Source organism: Brassica napus, chromosome C1, assembly GCF_020379485.1.
Source record: "Brassica napus cultivar Da-Ae chromosome C1, Da-Ae, whole genome shotgun sequence".
NCBI classification, from domain to species: domain Eukaryota; kingdom Viridiplantae; phylum Streptophyta; class Magnoliopsida; order Brassicales; family Brassicaceae; genus Brassica; species Brassica napus.
This window is the reverse complement of record NC_063444.1, coordinates 50,385,586-50,413,346: the sequence shown is the minus strand read 5'-3', so window position 1 is coordinate 50,413,346 and position 27,761 is coordinate 50,385,586. Positions and strand designations below refer to the sequence as shown.

The window sequence follows — 27,761 nt, the reverse complement described above, 5'->3', positions numbered from 1 at the left end:
TGGTTCTTCCCGACTTAAAATTTCCCGGTTTAGCTAAATTGGATTATTGCAAGTGTTGTTTTCATATTAGTCAATGGTACAAGTTCTTTTTGAGAGTAAAAAGACAAAAGAGTATTCAAACAAGATCCACATATTGACATTAGAACAATAGAACCCACAATCTGAAGCTAAGTAAGTCCTGAGCTTTCTATGCTCATCACTTGGTGCGCTTCAAGTAGGAACAAGATGAGGAGGCAGCATCATCATATCATCTCGCAGATGCACCCACATGAAGGAAGCAAGCCCTGCAACTACAACAGAGAAGAAACTCAATCCCCATCTCAACACAGTCTTCTTGCTCCTGTCCCGTCTTGACTCTGTTACAGTCTCTTCTGTCTTAACTTTGGCCTCAGAATATGACTTTGGTTTCTCAAAGATGTCTTCGGTTGGAGTAGTAGTACCAGACCTGTCATGTATCGATGATGATGATGAGCTTTCACTGTACTGCCTTAGCTGCTCTCTGTTCTCTAGCAGTACAGTGAAAGAATCTTGTCTGAAACCGTGCCTGCTACGTTCTGACCGTCTCTTCTTCCTGTTTCGCCTCGACCTTTTCGAGTGATTGCTCACAGAGCAAACAGATTCGTCAAACTCAGAGCTTCTGTTCCTCTGATGGAAACAAACCGACTCAATGTTATCATCTTCTCCACCAGAGAACTGAATCTTGCAGTTCTCTCCATCAGCCTCTCTTATCAATCTCTCTGCTGTACCCAAGGTCTCATGAACAGCCACTCTCACAAAATACACCTCATCATCCACATGTTTCTCCATCTCCTGCAACACAAGCTCCACCTCAGAAGATATACTCTTGGGGTTCAGATACTTCATCAGGAAGTTAAGCATCTGCACAGCCAAAACCCGTTTCTGAGCATCCCCCTCAACCACACCCAACTCCAAAATCCTCAGCCCCGACTTCACAAAAAGCCTCGCGTACGCCTCTACTATAAAAGCATTGCGCTTCGCAAGAGCTATCACAAGCGCCATATGAGACTCAGCTTCGCTTGAAACGGCTTCAAGAGCAACAGCTAAGCTTTGGCAAAGGGTATTAACCATTTCACTAGAAGCAAAACGCCAGCTGTCGCAGTCCACAAGCGACTTCAAGCAGAGAGCAGACCCCAAAGCAAGATGCTGTTCATGCTGAGAGTCTAAAAGAGAGTCAGAGAGAGGTTTACAAAGAGAATGGATCACATTCCTTTTCTTATCTTCTGCCATTGCGGGGTCGATTCCGTATCTAGCCATAGCAGCAACCGCCTTCGAGCAAGCCTGTTGAACACTTAACGCCCCTCCACAAGAGCTCAACGTCCGTACGATAACCGGCATGATTGTTTCCACATGGGGAGAGATTTTGACTCCGTGAGCACGTGCAAGGTCTTCAAAGAGAGAGACCGTGTAGCCACCGCCAGAGTCAAAACCAATCTCTTTTGTTTCAGAAAGTTGAGTGAGAAACACATGTATAGCTTTTGCGTCCAAATCTTTCACAATGGTTCTCAAGTTGCTCATCGCAGTCTTGTAAGTATCTGGATCTTTGTCAAGGTTAGCCAACTCTTGTCTAAACGCTGAACCGATGTTTCTCCCCATTTTTGTTTCCCTCCTTTGATCCCTCTGAAAATAAAAGCCACAACGAAGTCAACAACAAGCAAGACCTTTTGATCAAAAAATATACAAATCATTTGAGTAAGAGATTAGATTCTCTAATCCTAACAACTTTACCGAAATGATCATTACTCAAATGATTCTAAACCATATCTTAAACAAGATATACACAACTTAGAGATGTATATAGAATCATTTGAGTATAAAATGGATTCTTTTATATCCTAACAACTTAACCGATGATTCTAGTCAATGATTCTAAACCATATCCTAATCAGGAAACTAAAAAAAAGAAACAATCTTTCCATAAGTGGATTATACCAAAAAATCAAAACTTTTAATCTAATTTATTTGGTAAACCGAAAGAAAGTTATCATTTGAGTAAATTGATACTGAAGATTCTTAAAAAGTTTGAACCTTTAATAACTAAAAACATAATGATCTGTGAAACATCAATACCATCGAAAAGACGAAAAGGGTCTTTTGATTTCGAATCCAAAACGTATATAAATGAATGAAAGAAGAGAACCAGTAACCATAATCTACACAAAAAGGTATGAAACAGAGTTTCGAGTGTCTGCAATAGTAAGAAGGTTGATGAAGCGTACCAGTGTCTGTTGAACCAAGAATCTGAAAATTAGAGAAAACCCGCAAGAGTCTGAAAGTCTCTAGATTGCAAGAGAGAGATGGATCTTTCTTTCTCCTCTTACGATACGACGCGAAGAAAAACCAGAAAAAAAGGATTCGACTTTTGTTTTTTTTGAACTTTGAGAGCGTTTGGGTGCGATGAGCGCGGGTTTAATTATGGCAACTCTCCGAAACTTTTGGGTCTTAAAAGCAAATCAACAACCCCCTTATTTCTCTGTTTTTTACTTAAATAGTACTTATGTTTTTAAATTATCAATTTACACCCAGTGTAATTTTGGTCCAGATAAAATTCACCATTCTTTTTTGGAGAATGTTGGTCAATTTGCATTTAACTTCAGAAACTTCTTTTGCCATTATATGATTTTTATTTCCTTATTTTTGACAATGTATGGTTTCAATTAGGCAGCAAGATTTTTTTTATGGCTATCATTCCAAATGCAACCAATTGGCAAAACTTCAGCGAATGGGTTAATGGTGGATTGTGTAAAAGGTTTGGTCTTGAGATACATCTTTTGTGTTCTTCTTTAGGCTTAATGTATGAGTTAAATTGCTACAATGAGATTCAGTAAGAATTGTGCAAGCTAGTGTTGTTAGTCCAGTCACGTTTAGAACAACCATGGTTAACATTTTAAAACCATAAGCCAATGATACCAAATTAACTATGTCAAGATCAGATTACATAACAAAAGCTTTTAGTTTAACAAATATAGTTAGATAGCTTCATTTCTGATGATCCAGCTCTTAAGACCATTAAGGTTCACATGCCTTTGGACAACATCTTGTTTGACTCAAAAGACTGAAAAAGACATTGGCACTATGATCTTGATCCACACCTTGTTTGCACTCTTGTTCCTTCTTACTTAGATTTCGCCCCTGAGATCCACACAAAGAGATACCGAAGCTAAGAAAGATGGTTTATAAAATTATATTACTAAGCTGAAAAACAAAGAATATTACTTTGCTCTTTTTAATAGCTGCCTTGTACCAGCGACTAACCAATCACCATTAATCAACCATGTGTTACTGATGTCTCACGAGTTCAACTATTATGTTAACAATAGAAGCCGTTTATCTCATTTTAAAACTTTCAACTAAAACGAGAGAGCTCATCAGAGAGTTTTGCTTTTCACAGCTCACCAGGGAGCAGATGAAGTTGCTTTAAACTCAGACTCGAGGTTGTCAAGCTCTACGCCACTTGTTGCCTCTCCAGCTCAAGAATCTTGTGTTCCATCTCACCAACACCTTCTTTCAGAGCCATTATCTCTCTGTCCAAACCGTTTCGCTCCTCCATTGTCTTTAGCTGTCTATCCTTGAGGGCCAGAAGCTTGTTGATCCTTGCCAAAGGCGCTGAAACTTCGAAACCATGCTTCGTTAGCTCGGCGAAGGACACTTTGAGGCTGTTTAGTTCGCTCACGGAAACGTAAGGCTCCAGATCTTTAAAGCTCTCCAGTAAACTGAAGTGAGTCACCATCATACCAATGGCCTGCCCTTCACGGAACTGTTCTTTACTTTCCCCAACCAGTGGACTGAAGTGAGGACTCTGTGGTGCTCTCTGAAAGCCTTCTGATGTTTCAAGTATCTTCCAAAACGGTGACTTCTTAGCAAAAGGCAAAACCATGGTTGTGTCCTTTGCTTGAGGCTCTTCAACAACAGGAATAGAGCTAAGGTTATGTTCTCTTTGCCTCTTTCGAATGGTACCTTCTTCACCGAGGTCTGAAGTGTGCTCTACTTCTACTCTTTTCTTCTTACGGCTGTCATCTTCCCTGTTGTGTTCCTCAGGCACCTGTTGTGTCAAAACCCAAAAGGAGAGGTCATTAAGATTAAAGTTAAATTATAACAAAACCAACTTTTACCTCTTTCTCTCCATTTTCACCCAAACTCAAGGACATTTGAGGATTGATAGCAGCATTAACTTCACTAGTGTTTTGCTGAAAATAGAAACAACATTATATTTAAACAAGAATCATACACAAAAGTTGACTAAAGCCAAATAAAAACTAACCAAGACCAGTTTGGCTATTGTCTCCTCTGAAGGCCTTATAGCATGGTGTTTGAACACCAAAGTCTTATCTGTTGCCTTCAAACACACAGTGTACATATCATCACATAGTATACTCGTCACCATCCCTGGACGCCATCCCGGTTCAATAAACACTTCAACAGACTCCATCAATCCAAAGCTTTTAACAGAAACAGTCGGCGGTGTGAGCCTGATGCTGTTTAAACCAACGGTTCTGTTTGGTTTTGGCTCTTCACCTTCATCATTCCAGCTAATGTATTTCAAAGGCTTCACAACGAAACTCTTTCTGTTTACCATCTCCTTAACAATCACCGATGGTACCCACACATCAACATTATCATCAACTTTCATTTCCACCATGGTCCCACATCTAAATCTTGACTTCTTACTCACAAAAACCTTCAATAACACCAAAAGAAAAAAACAGAAATAATGAGAAACCAAACCACAAAAAGCAGAAAAACAAAAAAGCTCGAACCTTGTTTTGTGGTCTGACCCATTTTTGTTTGACCCAGTCAAAGTGTTGTCTGAGCTGTCCTGTCTTGAACTGGAGCAGATCCGGTGGAGAATCGAAGTAAACCCAAACTTCCTCATCGTTTATCTTCTTGAAAACCACACCAGTCCACCACCCACCTCTCAGAGACGCCTCCACTACACACCCTTCTTCAAACTCCACCGCCGCCGTGAACAGACTTTCCGGCGGAATCGGCCGGAGGAATCTCCGGTAAGTGGTTTTCAGAGTAGTGGAGGAGGAGCCATCGTTGGCTAGCAAAGAGACATTCAGCTTTTTGTTTTCGGATTTAGGCAGAGGGTCTTCGAGAATTGCTCTGAACCACGACCCTTTGAAGCCTTCTTCGTCGGAGGAGACTTCAATCTCATAGCCTCTCTTCATTGTCTGTTGTCGGAAAATAAAAATGTGACACCCGTCACCTCCAATCCGGAGAACAGTGGACCACCAACAATATCTCGTATAATAAAAGCCCATATACCCAATTACACTCACCCAAAACCCAAATAAAAATCCGAATAAAAAGTCCAATAGCACCAATCCATCCAAATATCGTATACTCGTCAGTCTCACCTGAAATGAGGAAAAGAGAGGGGTGAGTAACAGGTGAGTTACCCAGTGAGGTATGAGGATACTAAACCCGAAGTCCATGGACCCGGACAGAGCACTCCGAATAAATATAATTTAATCCTAACATGTTACAAAACACGGTACCTAAAGTACCCAGAGATCAAATAAGCTGCCCACTAACAGGCCAAAACACCACCGAATACGTGCTCGGTAACACACGCCCGTAGACGATTTATCAACCTCGAAGCCTTGGCACAACAGGTCGACTAAGCTGTGCCGCAGCATACACCACACCCAATGTACTGGCTCCGGCCGACACATAGAATTACGTCTCTATGGTCGGCTAGCATCCAAAGCATCTCAATATATTATATACATATATATTATCAATTATAAATGAACAAGCACTGTTGAACCATCTAACACCCTAGTTCCGGTTTAAGCAAAGAGCCTATAACTAAACAAGCAATGACAGACTCGATTTCACACAGACGGAACACATTAGAAATAAATTATACTTATTCGAGGTCTTAAGCCGTGTAAGAGAAGCTCGGGAAAAGACCCTCACCTTAGCCAGCCAAGATCAGAGATGGATCATGACCTCCCAAAAACTGTATGCAACAAGACTCGGTGGGCTAGGCTTTTGAATGGGTTTCTTGTCAATCAATTAATATCCAAGGTTCCATGATTATTTCCTACGCATGAAACCCTTACGTTTTTAAGTTATAAACGTTACTTGTAAAACAAGAAACAAAGGAGAAGACTCCATAACCTTCACGGCTTTGACTTGCGACGATGGATCTTGAACTCCGGTGACATGAACTACATCTCCGATGGGTCACCATTAACGATGGTGGTGGTTGGTGTTAAACGCCACAGCTCCGGCTTGGATCGTGTCTCCTCCGCATCTCTCGGTTATGATCACGGCCATGACGAGAGTTGGTAAGGACTCCGGCGCGGCAAGGATCTCAGGTGACGACTATGACAAACGGTGGTGTTGTGATGGAACGGCATGTCTCTTCGGTGGACTGTGATGACTCAAGGTGTGAGCCGTGGTGGTTGGTGAACGGTGATTACGTCTCGTCTTCTCCGATAGACAGCCATGCACATGTGAAGAAGAAGGGAACCAGAGAGAGATATATAGATTAATGGAGGAGGCGGCTGATCTTTCTCTCGATACACCAAACCTTCTCTCGCTTTAGGTTTTAGAAGGGATTATATACACATGGATATATATATATATATAACTCGGTTCATTAGTGGTTAGGTTCAATCAAATAATTAAATTAAACCATGAGCTACTAAACCAAAATCAGGGTCGTTACAATTCTCCCACACTTATAAGGAATTCGTCCTCGAATTCAAATCCTGACTAACAGTCCAATACCATCCAAAACAAAACTATGAATAATTAATCCTCATCTGAGTCTTGGTCTCCGAGATCTCTTCCTCGATTCCAAGTTTATCCCAACGAGCTTTGACCAACATGGTCATCATCCCCTGATCTGCTTTCACTTGTCGACCCAAAATCTCAATTGAATGAATAGGTGCATACAATTTATTTTTTTTTTTATTACCAAGATCACGTCGTGGCTACTACAAAATAAACTATGGCTTTCTCACGACCTTCCTCAATACCAACCCGTCATGGAATTCTGACAACTTTGCTGATAACTGCAATCTATAAACCATTGTTCCACAAAGGGGGTACGGTCACATATATTTAGGTTTAAGCTTCCTTTAGCTCCCGAGTCTTAGATCCTCTCTGAAATGTCTTCATTTTTAGGTACACTAAATTATCCAACTGAACTTCACAGTTTCTCTAGTATTAATTGCATTTTTTTTTGTCATCAACTTCTTTTAGGTGGTTATTGAGCATTTCTATTTGCTTCAATGTCCTTTAAACCATTGGTTGCTATATGTCATAGTGCTTCCCTACTTTGGTCTATGATGTGTGTGAATGATCTTCCATAAAGAGCTTCGCAAGGTGATATCTGAATGCTCGAATAATAATTGTTACTGTACATGAACTATTTCGGCAGTACATACTTTACTAAATTATTTTTTTTTTTTCGTAGCTAAGCACTAAGTCAAGGGCACGTCCTCTAGATTTTAACTTAGTGATACGGTCCATGATCGCTCATATATTATTCTTCATGAAACTTGACTCCGATAGTCCAATCAGTAAGCCCATAATCAACATATCTCATTTCCAATCTGGAAGAAGTAGATTGTGTAATAATCCCATAAATAATTTTGATGTTCTGTTTTAACCATCAGATAAGTCTGACATGGAGATACAATGTAGCTACATCTTTTTCTCTTTTTTTTTTTCACTCTAGACCAATGATGGTAACATTTCAGATCTATGCACCTCTTAGGTGTCGGCCATTCTGAACTTGTAATAATTCTTTCTGAATAAACAGCAACTCCTGCTTCTGAACACGTGATCCAAAAATTTAATTTAATTTTTTTTCCTTTTCCAGAAACTACACCTACTCCGTTAGCAACCAATTTATGCTCACGATCCGTAACTGCTCAAGATGCTCCTCTTTGCTCCAAGAATAAATCAGGATGTCATCGATGAATATAATTGCGCACTTATCCAAGTGTTCATGAAAACATCATTCATAAGCTTCACGAATACTAACGGTGCATTCGTCAAGCTAAATAGTATCACCGCAACTCATAATATCCATAACATATACAAAAATCCACATCCATAGCAACTCCTCAGGTATAACAATCTGATGGTATCCTGATGCCAAGTCAATCTTCAAGAACCATGAACCTCTTGTAGGTAATCCAACAACTCATCAAATACGTGGAAGCGATACTTATCCTTAAGGGTCCCTTTGTTCAGATCTCTGTAGTCGATACAATTCTGAAACTCTCATCTTTCTTCTTTACAAAAATAATGATGCTCTCCATGGTGAAGTAGTAAAACCCATGTATGGTGAATCTTCCATATGCTCTTTCAGCTCGGTCATCTCTGCTGCCGCTAATCTGTATAGAAAACGTGAAACCGGTTCTGTCCCTTACTCCAACCCGATCGTAAGAAAACGGCTCCTCTTGCTGGTGACAGCCCTTCCAAAGGCCTCAACTACATCCCGATACTATGCAATAACCCCAAGATCCTGCAACTCATGTTGTCCATCGTCCTTAACCATCGAAATGGTCACCAAACATCTATTTACTCATATATCCAATAACTCCTTAGCATGTAGCAAGCAGATAGTAAAAACTCTCATCGTATCCCAGAATAAGAACTCTCGCCCTCAGGCAAATCAACACTGACATCCTTTAGCTCCATCTCTGACGAATCTCTGAATAACTCGACTCCTCCATACATAAATGGTACAACTCGTATATAAATAGCTCTCAATGTCCTATGTCAGCTGTCCGAACTAACACACCTCTGAAACGATCAACAATACCAAAAACTGGCAAACAAAACCAAGCGTAACTCCAATATCAACATAACGCAAGCTGCTGCACCCCAATTCAAAAGCGATCTCCACGAGTTCACAAACAAAATATACCTCCAAGGTAGTCGATATACTCGTACACAAAACAACACATGCCAACCAATGGCTCATACGTCACACCACATAATCTCTAGTAACAAAAACTCGTGGAACAATTGCTTGAAGTAGGGTGGAAGCAGAAACGTCACATATCCACTCCTGGATAATCTCGAAATCATGATCGGAGAAACTGATAACTCTCGAGAAAACTGACGAGCTGAGACATCACACAACTGCTGCTGAACATCTGGCTAAAACCCTGTTAGTTGAAGGATGAATGACGATGATTTTACTCATCGTCATAGAAAGAGACAATTGAGTTAGTAATTACTGGACAGAATGGTGCTAAAAGAACTTCGCAAACATTTTTTTTTTCTTATTATATATATATAAAAATTATTTTATACTTTTTTTTTAAAACGTACAAAACCGAATCCCCTAATCGCCATCCCGGGTCGAGGCCGGGACGGAACCCCGCTCTGATACCAAATTGTGACACCCGTCACCTCCAATCCGGAGAACAGTGGGCCACCAACAATATCTCGTATAATAAAAGCCCATATACCCAATTACACTCACCCAAAGCCCAAATAAAAATCCGAATAAAAAGTCCAATAGCACCAATCCATCCAAATATCGTATACTCGTCAGTCTCACCTGAAATGAGGAAGAGAGAGGGGTGAGTAACAGGTGAGTTACCCAGTGAGGTATGGGGATACTAAACCCGAAGTCCATGGACCCGGACAGAGCACTCCGAATAAATATAATTTAATCCTAACATGTTACAAAACACGGTACCTAAAGTACCCAGAGATCAAATAAGCTGCCCACTAACAGGCCAAAACACCACCGAATACGTGCTCGGTAACACACGCCCGTAGACGATTTATCAACCTCGAAGCCTTGGCACAACAGGTCGACTAAGCTGTGCCGCAGCATACACCACACCCAATGTACTGGCTCCGGCCGACACATAGAATTACGTCTCTATGGTCGGCTAGCATCCAAAGCATCTCAATATATTATATACATATATATTATCAATTATAAATGAACAAGCACTGTTGAACCATCTAACACCCTAGTTCCGGTTTAAGCAAAGAGCCTATAACTAAACAAGCAATGACAGACTCGATTTCACACAGACGGAACACATTAGAAATAAATTATACTTATTCGAGGTCTTAAGCCGTGTAAGAGAAGCTCGGGAAAAGACCCTCACCTTAGCCAGCCAAGATCAGAGATGGATCATGACCTCCCAAAAACTGTATGCAACAAGACTCGGTGGGCTAGGCTTTTGAATGGGTTTCTTGTCAATCAATTAATATCCAAGGTTCCATGATTATTTCCTACGCATGAAACCCTTACGTTTTTAAGTTATAAACGTTACTTGTAAAACAAGAAACAAAGGAGAAGACTCCATAACCTTCACGGCTTTGACTTGCGACGATGGATCTTGAACTCCGGTGACATGAACTACATCTCCGATGGGTCACCATTAACGATGGTGGTGGTTGGTGTTAAACGCCACAGCTCCGGCTTGGATCGTGTCTCCTCCGCATCTCTCGGTTATGATCACGGCCATGACGAGAGTTGGTAAGGACTCCGGCGCGGCAAGGATCTCAGGTGACGACTATGACAAACGGTGGTGTTGTGATGGAACGGCATGTCTCTTCGGTGGACTGTGATGACTCAAGGTGTGAGCCGTGGTGGTTGGTGAACGGTGATTACGTCTCGTCTTCTCCGATAGACAGCCATGCACATGTGAAGAAGAAGGGAACCAGAGAGAGAGATATAGATTAATGGAGGAGGCGGCTGATCTTTCTCTCGATACACCAAACCTTCTCTCGCTTTAGGTTTTAGAAGGGATTATATACACATGGATATATATATATATATAACTCGGTTCATTAGTGGTTAGGTTCAATCAAATAATTAAATTAAACCATGAGCTACTAAACCAAAATCAGGGTCGTTACAAAAAATCCAAACTTTCTATCCGTAGAAACTGAGTGTAAGTAAAGAGAGAGAGTGATAAGTAAAATAAAGAAATTAGCACTCCTATACACCGATAACTGCTATATTTGCACCGATGGAATTATGCTTTTTTTGATGCTGTGTTTTTTTTAATGGCAGTTTTGTCCCTACCTTTTTCTACACAACTTATTTCGTATGTTTTCCAAAATCTCTATATCTCTCTCCTCTCTCCTTATCTCGCCCCCTTTTCTTTCTTCTTCTACTCCTTCCTCCTCGAAGCACCAATCTAGTTTCAAATCCCATCCTCCACTCTCTTGCGTATTCGTATAAATACATATACAGAACTGCTCAAACCTTTTCGATTTGGTCCCAGATTCAGTTACCAGAAGCTATATTCGTTTGAAAAATAGAGGATGGTTGGGAGTGGTACTAGGGTTTCGATTCCGGCGGATACCAAGAAGACGAAGAGATCACTGCTGGGAACTATAGTGAGGATGAGATTCACGCAATCCTCCTTGTATGCAATATGAATCCCATGACGCTGCTCAACGCCTTCGTCTTCAGGGTATATCATCCTCTTCTCTTATATGATTCTTGATTTGGTTTCTTTGACTGGATCCACGATTTCATTATGGGTTTTCTATTTGTGGGGTTTTTTTAACTTCGGTTTGAGTATTTGATTTGCTAAGCTTATGTCTGAATTTTCTGGGTTTGATATCATCGGAAGTAAAGCATGTCCCTAGTTGTTAATGTCATATTGTCTTGTTTAAGGTTTGATTAGAGTATGCGCGAATCAAAGCAACACACATCTGGGTTTTAGGGCCAGTGTCCGATGGATTTTTACTCTTGGTGTTTTGTCTTTCTGATTTTTTTCATTGTGTTTCTCTGTTTTGGTAGATCCAGTTCTTCTTTTGTTTGATTTTTGGACCTATCTCGTAGATTTATAGTTGTCTGATTATTTGCGTTTTTCTGGATGCAAACGAAATCAATGTTATAAAGAGATCATCTATCAGGAAGTTCTTAGAGCTTTCTGATCAGACACCATACTCTGGTCAGTTAAGACGATAGCCATGTTTATTTAGGACATCTTTAATCCAGAGTTGATCTACTGACAGTACTCATGCTAGTAATGTTTGCAAGATGGCCATAAATGTTGTTGTCTGTTTTTTTTGTGTGTGTCGTACCTGTTAAATAACCGGCTATTTATCCCTTATTGCATCGGATCTTTATATACTTAGCTGTATCTTTATATACCTAGACATATTCTTTGTATACTTAGCCGTATCTTTGTATACTTATCTGTAGCTTTATATACTTATCCGTATTTTTGTATACTTATCCGTAGCTTTATATACTTAGCCGTATATTTGTATACTTATCCGATCCGCCATGATCTTTGAGCAACAAGATAACCTTTAAGTGATGCTATTGCTTTGTTTGATGACTAGATCATGTCACTAGTTGATGTTATTGTTTTGTTTGATGAGCACATAATGGCTTCTGGATATCAATCTTTGGAACCATCAATGAACTGCCTAGTCAACAACCTCCACAAAAGCACCTTGGCAAATTACGTGTATACTGGAATCAGAGGAGCAGCGTATATGGACTTCTTGGACAGTGTTCTTTGTGATTCTTTACGAGCAAATGCTATCAACATATCTATAACTAACTGCTAGACTGTTAACATATTTAATAGCCTTCAATGTTAGACTGCTAACAATTTTAATAGCATATAACCATTTATCTGTTTATGTATCTTCGAATAATATTGTGGTATTGTTAGCATGTTTTATGACATTGTTGGCATGTTAGCATATCTATTAACATATAACAGTGTTCTTTAAATTTCTACCAGTTTCAAATGAGAGCTAATAAAATAATTAGTTCTACAAAGCAATTTTTATCCGGCTAACAATTTTTTAAATTATTTCTTGTTGTGAATTATTAGGAAGCTAATATTATACTTAGCCGAATATGTGAATTTTTTACATCCAATTATTCAGACACAATCCAAACATCTATTATTATTATTTTTAGCTGAACATGAAAAAATTTATCCGAACAATAATTTTAAGTGCACACCTATAACATTTTCGTACATGTGGTTTTATATTTTTCTTAGCTGAACATGAAAAGGTTTATCCGACTAATAAATTTCAGCTATTTGTGTGTCAGCTATTAGAACAAGTAAAATTTTATCTGCAACTTCAAATTATATAATGAGCCGGGTCGTTATGTTGAGTTAACTCAAAACAAACTCACCTAGTCAACTCAGTAAAACAATCTGAACCAAATCTACCATTTTTATAGTGTGACGAGGAATGTCCGGTGATGCACAACCAATAAAGATGACGACACCGGAAGGAATGAACCAGCGAACACAAAGAGAGTAGCCATGAAGAATCATATGTTAAAGAGAAGAATGAAAGAGGAGGAACGAGATCGACGTCGGCGTCGAATAGTATATCAGTCGACGACTCTCGAAAAATGAGTTTGAGAGTTTTCGGCTAGAAACTATTGATTTTCTTTTGTAATTAACGTGAGAAATATCAACTTAAGAAAGAGAAACAATATATAATTACCTAAGCCATAAAAATAGATGTAAGAAAGAGAAAGGACTAAAATGTCATTTTAACTTCTTTCTCTCTCCACTTTTGTCTGTTTTTCCATCTATGCAAATTATCAACTTATTTGATATTTTCTGTGCAAATGGCTCTAAAATAAATATGATCTGACTTTTGGTATTTTTCATTTTTTTGGCGCGATTTAAATTATCATGGAAAAAACCAAAAAATTGCTAATGGGCCAAAGATTACTGGGCCTGGGTTAAGTAATGAAGAGTCTATCTATGTTGGACCAATATTCTCTTTGTGCTTAGGTTCGAGAAGAACTTGCAAGACCGGTTTAGGTGGGTTGCAAAGACCGGTTCGATTCCAAAATTATTACCGTTAAGAGATAAGCACGCGTTTTGTGGTGATCGAAAACGACTCAAACCTTTAAGAGAGAAATATAGCCGTTACGAAAGGCGCTAGCTTCTTCTCTATTAATATACAATATCCCAACTCAAAAAACACTACACTTTTATAATCAGACAACAAACCAAACTCGAAAACATTATAATCAGACAAACAACCAAACCATTGTTTCTCCTTCTTTCTTCTCCAATGATATCGTTGTCCGAAGAAGACCACTAAATGTCAAAAATACAAAACCTCCAATCTCCTTCCACTAAATCTCTCTCTCTCTCTCTCTCTCTACTAATCTTGTAATCCCGTTTCTGTGCAATGAAGAAACCACCGGAAAAAGTGAACAAGGCGTTTCGGTGGCCCAAAGACCAACCGGTCTCGAAATCGATCAAAGCCACTCGTTTCCTGAAGAAAGGCTCAAAGACTCAGTGGTGGAGCTCCCGGTTTACATGGCGCCGTCCTCCTCCTCGAATACCACGCTGCTGCTGAAGTAAGTATCTCGATTCAGATCTGATTTTTGTTTAGCCAAAATCATTGTCTGATTGTCTGATTTCTAAGATCTGTGGTGATTCATGTGTTAGAGAGCTTGCAGCCAGAGACAACAAGAAGTCCGACGATCGTTCTCAGCCCATCTTCTTCTTTTGCCGCATAGGAACTCTATCAAGCTTTTACCAATTTTTTATTTTTTTTTGTCAAACCTTTTTTAGAGTAATTTTATATTATTATTATATATATATATATTAAGATAGGGGAGAGTGAGAGAGAGGGGGAGAGAGAGAGAGAGAGAGAGAGTGGAGAGAGAGAGGGGGATAGGCGGGCTGGGAAAGAGAGAGGCGCCCGCGGGGAGAGGCGCCTGTGGGGAGAGGCGCCGGCGCCGGGGGGAGGCCCCGGCGCCGGGGGGGGGAGGCGCCCGCGGGGAGAGGCGCGCGTCTCCCCGCGCGGGGAGAGGCGCGCGGGGAGGCGCGCGGGGAGAGGCACCCGCGGGGAGGCGCGCGGGGAGAGGCACCCGCGGGGAGAGGCACCCGCGGGGAGAGGCGCCCGCGGGGAGAGGCGCCCGCGGGGAGAGGCGCCCGCGGGGAGAGGCGCCCGCGGGGAGAGGCGCCCGCGGGGAGAGGCGCCCGCGGGGAGAGGCGCCCGCGGGGAGAGGCGCCCGCGGGGAGAGGCGCCCGCGGGGAGAGGCGCCCGCGGGGAGAGGCGCCCGCGGGGAGAGGCGCCCGCGGGGAGAGGCGCCCGCGGGGAGAGGCGCCCGCGGGGAGAGGCGCCCGCGGGGAGAGGCGCCCGCGGGGAGAGGCGCCCGCGGGGAGAGGCGCCCGCGGGGAGAGGCGCCCGCGGGGAGAGGAGGCGCCCGCGGGGAGAGGCGCCCGCGGGGAGAGGCGCCCGCGGGGAGAGGCGCCCGCGGGGAGAGGCGCCCGCGGGAAGAGGCGCCCGCGGGGAGAGGCGCCCGCGGGGAGAGGCGCCCGCGGGAGAGGCGCCCGTGGGAGAGGCGCCCGCGGGGAGAGAGGAGAGAGGAGAGGCGGGCGCGGGGCGGGCGCGGGGAGAGAGGAGAGGCGGGGGGCGGGGAGAGGCGCCGCTCGCAGAGGAGAGGCGCCCGCGGAGAGAGGAGAGAGGAGAGGCGCCCGCGGGGAGCCGGGGGGAGAGACGCGGGCGGGGAGAGGAGAGGCGCCCGCGGAGAGAGGAGAGAGGAGAGGCGCCCGCGGAGAGAGGAGAGAGGAGAGGCGCCCGCCGGGGAGAGGCGCCGGGGGGAGGCGCCGGGGGAGGCGCCTCCAGGGGGGGGGGAGGCGCCCGTGGGGAGAGGCGCCCGCGGGGAACCGCGGGGAGAGGCGCGCCCGCGGGGAGAGGCGCCCGCAGGACAGACGGTCCAGGGAGACTGAGAGAGAGACTGAGAGAGGCGAAAGAGGCCGAGGCTGCCGTCGGCCTCCAGCCAGAAGAGGCGCCCGCGGGGAGAGGCGCCCGCGGGGAGAGGCGCCCGCGGGGAGAGGCGCCCGCGGGGAGAGGCGCCCGCGGGGAGAGGCGCCCGCGGGAGAGGCGCCCGCGGGGAGAGGCGCCCGCGGGGAGAGGCGCCCGCGGGAAGAGGCGCCCGCGGGGAGAGGCGCCCGCGGGGAGAGGCCCCGCGGGGAGAGGCGCCCGCGGGGAGAGGCGCCCGCGGGGAGAGGCGCCCGCGGGGAGTGGGAGAGGCGCCCGCGGGGAGAGGCGCCCGCGGGGAGTGGGAGAGGCGCCCGTGGGAGAGGCGCCCGTGGGAGAGGCGCCCGTGGGAGAGGCGCCCGTGGGAGAGGCGCCCGCGGGGAGAGAGGAGAGAGGAGAGGCGGGCGCGGGGCGGGCGCGGGGAGAGAGGAGAGGCGGGGGGCGGGGAGAGGCGCCGCTCGCAGAGGAGAGGCGCCCGCGGAGAGAGGAGAGAGGAGAGGCGCCCGCGGGGAGCCGGGGGGAGAGACGCGGGCGGGGAGAGGAGAGGCGCCCGCGGAGAGAGGAGAGAGGAGAGGCGCCCGCGGAGAGAGGAGAGAGGAGAGGCGCCCGCCGGGGAGAGGCGCCGGGGGGAGGCGCCGGGGGAGGCGCCTCCAGGGGGGGGGAGGCGCCCGTGGGGAGAGGCGCCCGCGGGGAACCGCGGGGAGAGGCGCGCCCGCGGGGAGAGGCGCCCGCAGGACAGACGGTCCAGGGAGACTGAGAGAGAGACTGAGAGAGGCGAAAGAGGCCGAGGCTGCCGTCGGCCTCCAGCCAGAAGAGGCGGAGAGGATGCGGCGCCGCGGGAGAGGCCAGCCCGCGGCCAGCGGCGCAAGCTGCGCCGCGGGAGAGAGGCGCCCGCAGGACGAGAGGAGAGAGGCGCCCGCAGGACGGACGGCCCGGGGAGAGGGCGGGGAGAGGGCACCCGGGGAGAGGGCACCCGGGGAGAGGGCACCCGGGGAGAGGGCACCTGGGGCACCCGGGGAGAGGGCACCCGAGGAGAGGGTGCCCGGGCGAGGAGAGGGTGCCCGGGCGAGGAGAGGGTGCCCGAGCGAGAAGAGGCGCCCGCAGGGAGAGGCGCCCGCAGGACAGACGGTCCAGGGAGACTGAGAGAGAGACTGAGAGAGGCGAAAGAGGCCGAGGCTGCCGTCGGCCTCCAGCCAGAAGAGGCGGAGAGGATGCAGCGCCGCGGGAGAGGCCAGCGGCGCAAGCGGGAGAGAGGCGCCCGCAGGACGAGAGGAGAGAGGCGCCCGCAGGACGGACGGCCCGGGGAGAGGGCGGGGAGAGGGCACCCGGGGAGAGGGCACCTGGGGCACCCGGGGAGAGGGCACCCGAGGAGAGGGTGCCCGGGCGAGGAGAGGGTGCCCGGGCGAGGAGAGGGTGCCCGGGCGAGAAGAGGGTGCCCGGGGAGAGGGCCCCCCGGGGAGAGTTTTTTAGGCTTTCTGGGTTTAGTTAAGACTTTGCCACACACTCATATTCCGGAAATATACAAAAAAATTCACGGTCGAACTACCAAAAGAGAATAAGTGCAAAATTTTAGACCTACATACTTTACTTTTTTGTATCGAACAAAAAGTTAGGACTTCAAGATTCTTCTCAGTCTAATTCGAAGATTTTTTTTTTTTATAACCCCAATAAATTTTCCAGAGCGCCCGGTGAGAGTGTGCGCCCGGGGAGAGTGCGTCCGGGGAGAGTGCGCCCGGGGAGAGGGCGCCCGGGGAGAGACACATCTCCCCTCTCAGGGAGAGGCGTTTGGAGGTGTCCGGGTTTGGAGGCGTCTGGAGGTGTCCGGGGAGAGGCCTGTGTTCAGGGAGAGGCGTGGGGGAGGCCCGCCTGCCCGAAGAACGTGCCCGGGAGGCCCGAGAGAGATGCAACACGGGGGGAGAGCCAGGGGAGAGAGAGCTCGGGGAGAGAGCCCGGGAAGAGAGAGGCATATTATAAATAATTGATGTAATCTTGCTAGCAGGTGCAGACCCGTGAAACCACATTTAGTTTTACCAACCTCTAACTATAAATAAACCACAAAATTGGAGCTTATGTTAAAATAAGACAGACGATTAATGTATATTTTCAACACATAATGCAACCTTGTGTCTTAAATAACTGACGAAGAAGTGCAAAAAAAATTATTTCCTTTGATAATTTAACATGTCCATGTGATTACTAAAATCCTTTTATGTTAAAGTAAGACAGACGATTGATATATATTTCAACACATAATGCCAACCCTGTGTCCTAAATGACTGACGAAGAAGTCCAATTTTTTTTTTTATATCATCGTACATACATTATGACAGATAAGATTAATACAAAAATTTAAAGGTGTTCCTTACAAAATTTATAGTATTTTTTTCTCAAAATTGTGATATTATTATAAAAATTTATGCAATCCCTGTGTATTATGATATTTAATTGGTTCTAAAAATTGCATGTATCTATTCTACTAAAATAGAGTTACTATTTTTATAAAGTTATATTATCATTTCATTAATTATAAAATATAACATAGTAATAAATAAGGATATTAATAATAAACCAGTTTTAACAATTAATTTGAGTTTCATTTTTAATTATAACAAAATTTGCTAAGAAAAATGTAACAAAATTCTATTAAAATTTTTATGATATAATGCATAAATTAATTCTCTAATTATTAACATAATATTAATATAAATTAATATTAGTTAAATTTTATTGTAATTAAAAAATGAAAAGTACTATGCTATTTTTAAATATATATATATATATATATATATTTATATTCTATTCTATTATATTAAAATTGAATTATTATGTAAATTAAATATGACAAAACTAGGTTAAAACTTTGTAAACTAAGTAATATTTTCATTTCATATATATTTGATTATTTCAGATTAAGAATTATTGTACCAAATTCAAAAACGTAATAACAATTAATAAAAAAATAAAATATATAAAATAAATCACTATATATTAATAATGAATTAAGAAACCTAAACAATATAACTAAAGACTCACACAATATATAATACTAAAATATAAATCATATATTTAAAATGTTTATGATAATATCAATGTTAAACATTTATAAAATGAAGAATATCCACATATTGAAAATATTGGCTCGAATGCGCAAATCAAACTCTAGTATCTAATTAAATTGTGGTGGGAGGACTATTGTCAAAATACTCGATCAATTTGCATTAAATAAAAAAAAATTCTTACTATCGTTTGATTTGTATTTCCTTAATTTTTTCATAATCATTCTTTTATTTTTGTCTAAATATAATGTATCATTCCAATGAAATCAAATGGCAAAAGTTCAGTTAATGGGTCAATTGTTCAAATCATTAATAAAAAAAATAAAATATATAAAATAAATCACTGTATATTAATAATGAATTAAGAAACCTAAACAATAAAACTAAAGACTCACACAATATAGTATACTAAAATATAAATCATATATTAAAAATGTTCATGATAATATCAATGTCATTTATAAAATGAAGAATATCCACATATTGAATATATTCGCTCGAATGTGCAGATTGAACTCTAGTATCTAACTAAATTACGGTGGGAGGACCATTGTCAAATATACTTGATCAATTTGCATTAACTAAAAGAAAATTCTTACTATTATGTATTTCCTTATTTTTTTCATAATCATTCTTTTATTTTCGTCTAAATACAATGTGTCATTCCGATGCAATCAAATGACAAAATTTCAATTAATGGGTCAATTGTTCAAATCATACATGTTAATGGTGAATTATGTAATTTTAAAATAAAAAAAAAATCTACAAAACAAGATTGGAAACAACAAATTTATAAACTAAAATTCAAAATTTAAAAACTAAAAGTTAAAATCTATATATATAATCAAGGCTTAAGTATAAACAGAAGAGTGGTTAACAAATTTTGATTATTTTTTCCATTTTTGGCGCCATTTTAAATAAGCTAAATAGGCCTGGTTAACAACAAAAATTTGATTTGGCTTCTTCTTCTTCTTCTTAAATAATTGTTGCAAAAGAAAAATAAATAAATAAAAGAGTCGAATTCGTATTTTTCTTCTCTTCTTCAAAACCATCGTAATGGCTGCACAGTCGCAAACGCTTCCTCTCGCCGGGAGAGTCGCCATAGTCACCGGCTCTTCTCGCGGTATCGGGAGAGCGATAGCGATCCACCTCGCTGAACTCGGTGCTAGAGTCGTCGTCAATTACACAACCAAATCGTCTGACGCAGAGCTCGTCGCGGCGGAGATCAACGGTCTTCCCGCCATTACCGGAAACGGACCAAGAGCGATCGTGGTTCAGGCCAACGTTTCAGAGCCAAGCCAGGTGAAATCGCTTTTCGATGCTGCGGAGAAGGCCTTCGAGTCACCGGTTCATATTCTGGTTAACTCGGCTGGAGTCCTCGATCCCAAGTACCCTTCGATCGCAAACACATCAGTCGAAGATTTTGATCGCACGTTCAGGTACAATAGAGACTTTTCATTGGTTAGAATCTTTGTCTTCACGATAAATAGTCGAAAAGTAAATATTTTCAGTTGTTGTTATTACAGTGAGATGATTATTATGTCCGAATTCGAATCTAATATGATTGGTTATGTGTTTTTCTTTTTTGAGTTTGAAAAATGATTTCTTTATGTACCAATGTTATTGTAAACTGTGTGTCTTAATTTTAAATCAATAAAAAAATGATGCATTCTATGTTCCAATGTTACTGAGATTTGTATGTCTTAATTTCGAATAAAATGAAACATGTCATGTGTTCTTGAGATGTATATATGTCTAAATATGGAATCAGGTTTCAACTAAAGGTTTATTCTTTCATTCGCTGCTACTTTTATGTTCTTAATCACTCTCTGTTTGACCTTTGTTTCTTATGGACTGTGTAGTGTCAACACGAAAGGGGCGTTTCTTTGCAGCAAGGAAGCTGCTAACAGACTCAAACAAGGAGGTGGTGGTCGGATCATACTCCTCACATCTTCCATGACCCGAGGTTTGAAGCCTGGATTCGGCGCCTATGCAGCATCAAAAGCAGCTGTGGAAACGATGGTCAAGATTCTTGCGAAAGAGCTCAAAGGAACAGGGATCACTGCAAACTGTGTTGCTCCGGGACCCATAGCCACCGAGATGTTCTTCGAAGGGAAGAGCTCGGAGGTTGTGGAGAAGATAGCCGCAGAGAATCCTTTTGGGAGAGTCGGCGAAGTCAAAGACGTGGTGCCTCTCGTTGGGTTCTTGGCTGGTGATGGTGGTGAATGGATCAACGGTCAGATCATTCCTGTTAATGGTGGTTATGTGTAAACAAAAGAATTGGTCTTTAGTAGCTGTTCTTTTTGAGGCTTACTGATGATATGTTTGCAGATGTGTGTGTGGTTAGGTTGTTGGTTATCCAGATGATTTTTTTTTTTTTGAAACACAAACAACTTTCATTCACTCAATACACTAGGTATTGTTAGGTGAGTTCATAGACACAAGTTCATCTGCCAAGCACTGCTTAGCCATTACATCTGCTTCCTTGTTCTTCTCACGCGAAATCCAAGCAAAATAAATAAACTCAAAAGACGGACTAATAGTCTTGATGTCTGCAACAATTCCATAAAGCTCAGCGTAGACATGGTCAGAAGACAGGGCCTTGATCAGTTGGGCACAGTCAGATTCACACCGTAGCTTTGAGATGCCATGATCTCTACACTTCATCAGTGCCTCACGTAAAGCCAACCCCTCCGCTGCCAGTGGAGAACCTACGAAGTGAGCTGGAGCAGAGAACTTCATTACTCTGTTTTGCGCTTCAACAACCCATCCAAGTCCTGCCGTAGTATTTGCCTCGTTCCACGCTGCGTCTGTTCTGACCAGGGTGCAATCTTCCGGAGAAGGGGTCTTGGCCGGTGGGGGTTGTCTCTTTACCGAATCTGGTGATTGACAAGCGCTCGATTCTCTCGCTGCTGCTGTCCAGATGATTATATAACAACAGGATGATTGATAATCAATACACAAAAAATACAACAGGATGATTGATAATAACCCACCACAACAGGATGATTGATAATCAATACACAAAAAATTGGTTCCTTGTTTATTCATAGGGTATAACCGTATAAGTAACTACTCATAAGTCATAACCCACCACAACAGGATGATTGATAATCAATACACAAAAAATACAACATTACATGTATCAACCCATCAACTGGTATTAAGGTAATGCACTCCACATTCTTTTATCATCCAGTCGTAACAGTCGATCTCAAACTCAAAGCAAAGCTCGTCTGAAGTCACGTCTGCTTCGAACTCAAAGATGTATAGATGTTCCGATAAAAGGCGATCCAGAGTGTGGTAACTTGGATTGCACGGGACATCGAGGCTATTCTGTTTGATCCCATGATTTACATACACGATTTGTCCTATACCAGCTTCAACCTCATCTTTACGGACTAGCAAGATGCAAGCCTTACATATCATTGGTGAAGGGAAAGGCCTCTCGTTGAACGTCATTACTAGGGAACCTCCATTAGCTTGATAATTGAAGTAGTTAGGCATTTCTTTACCGGGTAAGATGGAAAATTGATAAGTCGATGTCTGGATGATGACATCTCTCGCTTCTTTATTCAGTTTGAAGCAGTTGGCGAAGTTGAGATCAATCTTTTGATTAAGAAAGGAGCAGTCTAGTCTCTCCAGAGACTCACAATATTCTGCGTCTAGCTCTGATAATGAACTTGGAAGATGTGGGAGTGACAAAAGCTCTTTGCATCCGCTGAGTACAAGACGATGAAGACGAGAGATTCTATTGATCCAAGGAGGAATCTCTTGTATTTCTGTGTTGCTCATGACCAAATCTGTCATGATGTCAAGAACATGAGGGAACTCCTTGAGGTTCTCGTTGTATGACATATGCAAGACATGAAGGTTTCCAATAGAGGCAGGAAGTTCCACAAGACTTGAGCATCTACTAAAATCCAATTCCTGGAGATTAGTGGCGTTTCCAATAGAGGAAGGGACTCTCACTAAACTTGAGCAATCACTAAAATCCAATTCCTCTAGGTTTCCTATGGCATTCCCAAGAGAAGAGGGAAGCTCCACCAACGTTGAACAACGATTAAGAGACAGAAACTGGAGATTAGTTGCATTCCCAATAGAGGAAGGAAGCTCTACCAAACTTGAACATCCACTGAGATGCAACTTCTTGAGATGAATGGCATTTCCAATAGAAGAGGGAAGCTCCACTAAACTTGAACATCCACTGAGATCCAACTTCTTGAGATGAATGGCATTTCCAATAGAAGAGGGAAGCTCCACTAAACTTGAACATCCACTGAGATTTAATTCCTCTAGACTAGTGGCAGTTGAGAGACTAGAAACATCCTTCAAGTTTTTTGAATCACTCAGATTCACCCACTTGAGATTGGTAAGCGGCTGACGGAGAAAATCAATAAGTACACATTTGTACAAATTTAATCAATTAATAATGATAACAAATTAGTTAAAAACATATAATAATTCTTATGTTACTTACTTTAGTTCCTTCCCACAACTTCTCAAGTTTGCTGCAAACCATGATTAGTTCCACGAGGAGCTCTGGGTTGGGAATACAATGCAAACATGTCATCGGAAATTTGCTCCAATCTAGTAATCTAAGTTTACGAGATAAATAGCTTGCTCCACCAAATAGATGCAATGCATCTCCTCCACCATCACGTTCCACTCTGAATCTTAAGAACTGGAGATTAGACATTCCTTCAAAGGCTCTCTCACTCACATTTATTTCGCCTCTATAGAAGAACGTTATGCCAATAACATTTCCACTACCCTGAAAACAGAACCAAAAATAAGGCAGAGATGATTGCAGTTTATCAAACAGACTCAGAAATACCAAAACTTACCGCTGCATCATCAGCCAGTACTTCACAATTCTCTCTTTTATCGACCAGAAACCGGCGTTGTCCAGGCTCACTGGACTGTTTGCGGACAATATCTCTACCCAGCTGGACTAGCAGATCATGCATACTCACAACTCCACTTTCCAAAGATATGAGAGACTTCTCAGCTAAGACGTTAAGCCGTTTCCTCATATTAGAAAATCTCGTTGAAAGATGCTCTGCCACTTTCTCTTTCCACTCAGCGTTGAAAAAGCAGGCTATATGAAGAAACAAATCTTTATTTTCTTGAGATAATGCGTTATAACCGAACATCAAAATGCTCTCAATTTCTCCATCAAGGCATCTCCATAGCTCTGGTAGTTCATTCTCCCACTCCTGCTTGGACATTTCACGAAAATGAGATCCCATAACCCTTAGTCCCAAAGGGAGTTTACCGACGAGTCTTGTAACTTCCCATACGAGGTTCTCAAAACCATCTTCAGGGGACTTTTGACCAAAAGCATACATACAAAACATCTGAATAGCCTCACAGTCTGACGGAAAATCAACCTTGTAAATATCAGTGATCCCATGTGCCTTCAAAATCTTTCGATCTTGCGTGTAATGATAATCCGACTTCCATTACCAAACCACCCAGTTTTTTTGGCCATGGCTTCTAGTTGTACTAACCGATCAACGTTATCAAGAACAACAAGAACTTTCTTGTCATTCAGTCTTTCTTGTGCAACTCCCAAGTGAGAAATCTTGAGATCCTCCTTCTGGTTGAGTAGTTGAGACAAAAACTTTTGCTGCAAAAGCAACTTCACATTGTAGTCGTCTGAACAAACCGGTGGCGTACACATTGCTTTGACATTCATCAGAAAGACACTGTATTGAAAAGTATGGGAGAGTTGATTGAACAGACACCTAGCAATGGTGGTCTTGCCAATCCCAGCGGGCCCCCAAATCCCTATCATCCTCACTTCATCCAAATCTGTGCGTAAAACCCGCGAAATCTTCTCCATGTGAGCTTCCATCCCAATTAATTCGTCGAAATCTCTTGATGGCGAGGAGTTAAACAACTTGTTTGCAACATCAATGGCAATATCTTCGATCATTTTTGCATCATTATCCCTTATACAACATATTCAAAATATAACAAAGTCATTTAAATTGTTCAAAAAAAGACATTAATATATAGTTTGATTTGTGTTTGGAAAGATTTGACGAACCAGTTCTTTGAATGGTAACCAGCAAGGGTGGCCACTTTTGCTAGAGCTTCACTCCATTTCCTAGTAACCTCATTTGTTTTACCTTTACAAGTTTCTTTGAAAACTTTCCCAAACTCACCGGCCTGCTTCTTGACATCAGTTGGATCCACTTCACAGAAAACTGGCATCACCGTTTGACCTAAATCTTCCTTACACTTCATAATCTCCACTAACTCGTCAAGACACCACGATGAAGAAGCGTATCTTTTCGAGAGCAACACAATCGCTATTCTTGATCCTTGGATTGCCTTCTTGAGCTCAGGGCCGATAAACTCTCCTCTAGTGATCTCGTTATCGATGAACAGGTTGATTCCTTTGATCCCACACTCCTTGAGAAGATGACTGAGAAAGGATTTACGGACGTCTTTTCCGTGGAAGCTAGGGAAGACATCGTGTATGCAGTTACGAGGCAAAGTTGACTTGGGAGATGGTGGAGATGGTGATGAAGAAGAATAAGCAATTATTTTGTTTTCTTGGACTCTGAACTTTCCATAAACAAAAGAAAAGATTCTACTACACAAAAGCGTAGCAATTATCACAAGGATAAGGTAAAGATCCATTACTACGCTGGAGAGAAGATCTATAGATCACAGAGATTTTACGAGATAGAGAGTAACGATTTACAAAGAGGCTTTGTGTATCTAAAGAGAAAACGTTGACGATATTGACTGAAAATGTTCACACTAGCAAGAGAGAAACTAAGCCTAATAATGGAAATAAATGTTATCTTTTCATAGAAAATACGTGAACCACAGAGAAAGCTATCATGTAGGTTCCACTATTCTTGCAAGTTGTATAAACCCATGTTCTTGGATATTTCCTGTGATTCGAAATGAAATTTGCGTTTTGGTCAATTTGCATTAACTTTTGAAAATTCTTACTATCATATGATTTTTTATTTCCTTATTTTTCATGATCATTTCTTTTATTCTGATGATCCTGCTCTAAGACCATTTTCACATGCCTTTGGACAACAACATTTTGTTTGACTCAAAAGACTTAAAAAAGACATTGCACGATGATCTTGATCCACACCTTGTTTGCACTCTTGTTTCTGTCTGTCTTAGTTTTCGCCCCTGCGATCCACACATAGAGATACCCAAGCTAAGAAAGATGGTTAAAAATTGTATTACTAAGCTGAAAAACAAAGAATATGGTAGTTAACTACTTTGCTCTTTTAATAGCATGTACCAACGACTAACCAATTATCATTAATCAACCATGTGTCACTGACTCACTGATGTCTCACGAGTTCCACTAACAAATCATGTTACACAATAAAAGCCACTTATATCTCATTTAAAACATTAACTAAACCCAGAGAGCTCATCAGAGAGTTTTGCTTTTCACAAATGAAGTTGCTTTAAACTCATACTCGAGACTGTCAAGCACTAAGCCACAATCTCTTGCACATGACTCCATCTGACATATATTTTGGTAGGCCGCTTCACCCAGCTCTTTAATAGCCTTTTCCAGCTCTTTTGGAAGGCTCCTTTTGTTTCAAGTTCCTTCCAAAGTGATGACTCCTTAGCAAAAGGCAAAACAATGGTTGTGTCCTTTGATTGAGTTTCCTCAAAAAGAGGAGTAGAAGAACTAAAGGTTATGTTCTCCTTTCCTGCATACCAAAGGAGATATTATAGTAAGCCATCATTAAAACAGACTAAGAGTGACAATGTTGAAGCAAAAGATAAGAGTTAACTTTTACATTCTCTTGTGTTGTATGGTTTTCGACGCCACTCTTGATCACTCACCGTTTGAACAGTCATTTCTTGAGTTACATTCCCTGTTTGTTTCAACGCTATCGAAGTTCTGGCCTAGGACGGACTTAGAGGTGAAACTGATTCATTTGCTGGAAAACAAGAACATCCATTACATTTGCAGATAAATTGAACAAGAAGCAAGTCTAAAGACATACCAGCAGTCCTCTTACGACTCTCATCTTCTCTGCTGTGTTCCTCAGGCACCAAGTTTACCTCTTTCTCTCCATTTTCCCCCAAGCTCAGGGACGTTTGAGGAATGGCGGAATTATTAACTTCATTAGTGTTTTGCTGAAAACAGAGAAAACACAAGACTCAATTATAAATTAAACAAGAATCATACATACACAACTTTGACTGAGATACTAACCAAGAACACCAAAGACTGATTCATAGCCTTTATAAACACATTGTACTGTTCATCACAGTGGACACGCATCACCATCCCTGAACGCCATCTCGGTTCAAGAAATACTTCAACAGACTCCATCAATCCATATCTTTCAACAGAAACTGAGGCCGGTGTGAGCCTTAAGCTGCCTGAATCAACGGTCCTGTTTGGTTTTGGTGCTTCACTACCATCATTCCTGCTCAGGTTTCTAAAAGGCTTGACAATGAAACCCTTCCCATTTTCCAACTCCTTAACAACCACTATGAAAATAGATTACTGAGCATAAAAACAAAGAAGATGGTTTAGTTACTTGGCTCTTTTAATAGCTTGCACCAACCACTAACCAATAATCATTAATCAACCATGTGTTTACTGATCTCTCACGAGTTCCACTAACCAATCATTTTAACAATAAAAGCCACTTTTTTTGGAAACACAAAAGCCATTTATCTCAGACAAACCTTTAACTATAATCAGAGAGCTCATCAGAGTTTTGCTTACCAGGGAGCAGATGAAGTTGCTTTAAACTCAGACTCCAAATTGTCAAGCTCTACCCCACGATCTCTTCCACATGACTCCATCTGACATATCTTCTCTTTCAGAACCACTTGTTGCCTCTCCAGCTCAAGAATCTTATCTTCCATCCCACCAAACTCTTCTTTAAGAGCTATTACCTCTTTGTCTAGACCATTTTTCTCCTTTATTGCCTTTTG

The 27,761-nt window shown here is 42.5% G+C and overlaps 4 protein-coding genes and 1 long non-coding RNA gene across 10 annotated transcripts; 2 read left to right on the top strand and 3 right to left on the bottom strand.

Moving 5' to 3' along the window:
- Positions 1 to 20: 20 nt before the first annotated feature.
- BNAA01G33820D (protein SINE2) lies at positions 21 to 27,592 on the bottom strand. Of its 6 annotated transcripts, none has more exons than XM_013886832.3 (7): positions 5,944 to 6,676; positions 4,776 to 5,378; positions 4,280 to 4,696; positions 4,131 to 4,205; positions 3,415 to 4,060; positions 3,235 to 3,320; positions 2,898 to 3,150 (listed from the first exon to the last, which is right to left on the bottom strand). In XM_013886832.3, exons 2-5 carry the CDS (start codon positions 5,280 to 5,282, stop codon positions 3,464 to 3,466), a joined length of 1,596 nt encoding a protein of 531 aa, XP_013742286.1. In that variant the 5' UTR covers positions 5,283 to 5,378; positions 5,944 to 6,676; the 3' UTR covers positions 2,898 to 3,150; positions 3,235 to 3,320; positions 3,415 to 3,463. The 6 variants fall into 6 exon arrangements, with proteins under 6 accessions (XP_048601729.1, XP_013742286.1, XP_048601728.1 ...); XM_048745771.1 differs by having other exon boundaries at positions 3,235 to 4,060; positions 5,944 to 6,070; positions 6,148 to 6,676; XM_013886834.3 differs by having other exon boundaries at positions 3,235 to 4,060; positions 4,776 to 5,192; positions 5,301 to 5,378; positions 5,944 to 6,675.
- LOC106347435 lies at positions 10,519 to 12,727 on the top strand. The gene is made up of 2 exons (XR_001270704.3): positions 10,519 to 11,444; positions 12,328 to 12,727. It is a non-coding gene; the product is annotated as an uncharacterized LOC106347435 (long non-coding RNA).
- On the bottom strand, positions 13,911 to 17,213 carry LOC125580108 (vegetative cell wall protein gp1-like; the record flags this gene model as incomplete). Its single annotated transcript, XM_048744088.1, has 2 exons — positions 13,911 to 13,922; positions 16,446 to 17,213. Coding segments are annotated over 2 exons (780 nt in total), but the record flags the coding sequence as incomplete, so codon positions are not given.
- Positions 19,766 to 21,214, top strand: LOC106447908 (NADPH-dependent aldehyde reductase-like protein, chloroplastic). The gene is made up of 2 exons (XM_048745785.1): positions 19,766 to 20,245; positions 20,669 to 21,214. Exons 1-2 carry the CDS (start codon positions 19,863 to 19,865, stop codon positions 21,075 to 21,077), a joined length of 792 nt encoding a protein of 263 aa, XP_048601742.1. The 5' UTR covers positions 19,766 to 19,862; the 3' UTR covers positions 21,078 to 21,214.
- Positions 21,788 to 25,601, bottom strand: LOC106445304 (disease resistance protein TAO1). The gene is given in 5 exon segments (XM_013886826.3): positions 21,788 to 23,186; positions 23,287 to 23,580; positions 23,654 to 24,252; positions 24,255 to 24,763; positions 24,862 to 25,601. Coding segments are annotated over 5 exon segments (3,228 nt in total). The 5' UTR covers positions 25,461 to 25,601; the 3' UTR covers positions 21,788 to 21,959.
- Positions 27,593 to 27,761: the final 169 nt, after the last annotated feature.

Coding starts and splice junctions, on each gene's coding strand:
- BNAA01G33820D (XM_013886830.3), bottom strand. CDS start 5,282: ATGGGCTTTTATTATACGAGATATTGTTGGTGGTCCACTGTTCTCCGG. Junction 4,206..4,279: donor CAATAGCCAAACTGGTCTTG/GTTAGTTTTTAT, acceptor TTCTATTTTCAG/CAAAACACTAGTGAAGTTAA. Junction 4,061..4,130: donor GTGAAAATGGAGAGAAAGAG/GTAAAAGTTGGT, acceptor TTGACACAACAG/GTGCCTGAGGAACACAACAG.
- LOC106447908 (XM_048745785.1), top strand. CDS start 19,863: ATGGCTGCACAGTCGCAAACGCTTCCTCTCGCCGGGAGAGTCGCCATA. Junction 20,246..20,668: donor GATTTTGATCGCACGTTCAG/GTACAATAGAGA, acceptor TGGACTGTGTAG/TGTCAACACGAAAGGGGCGT.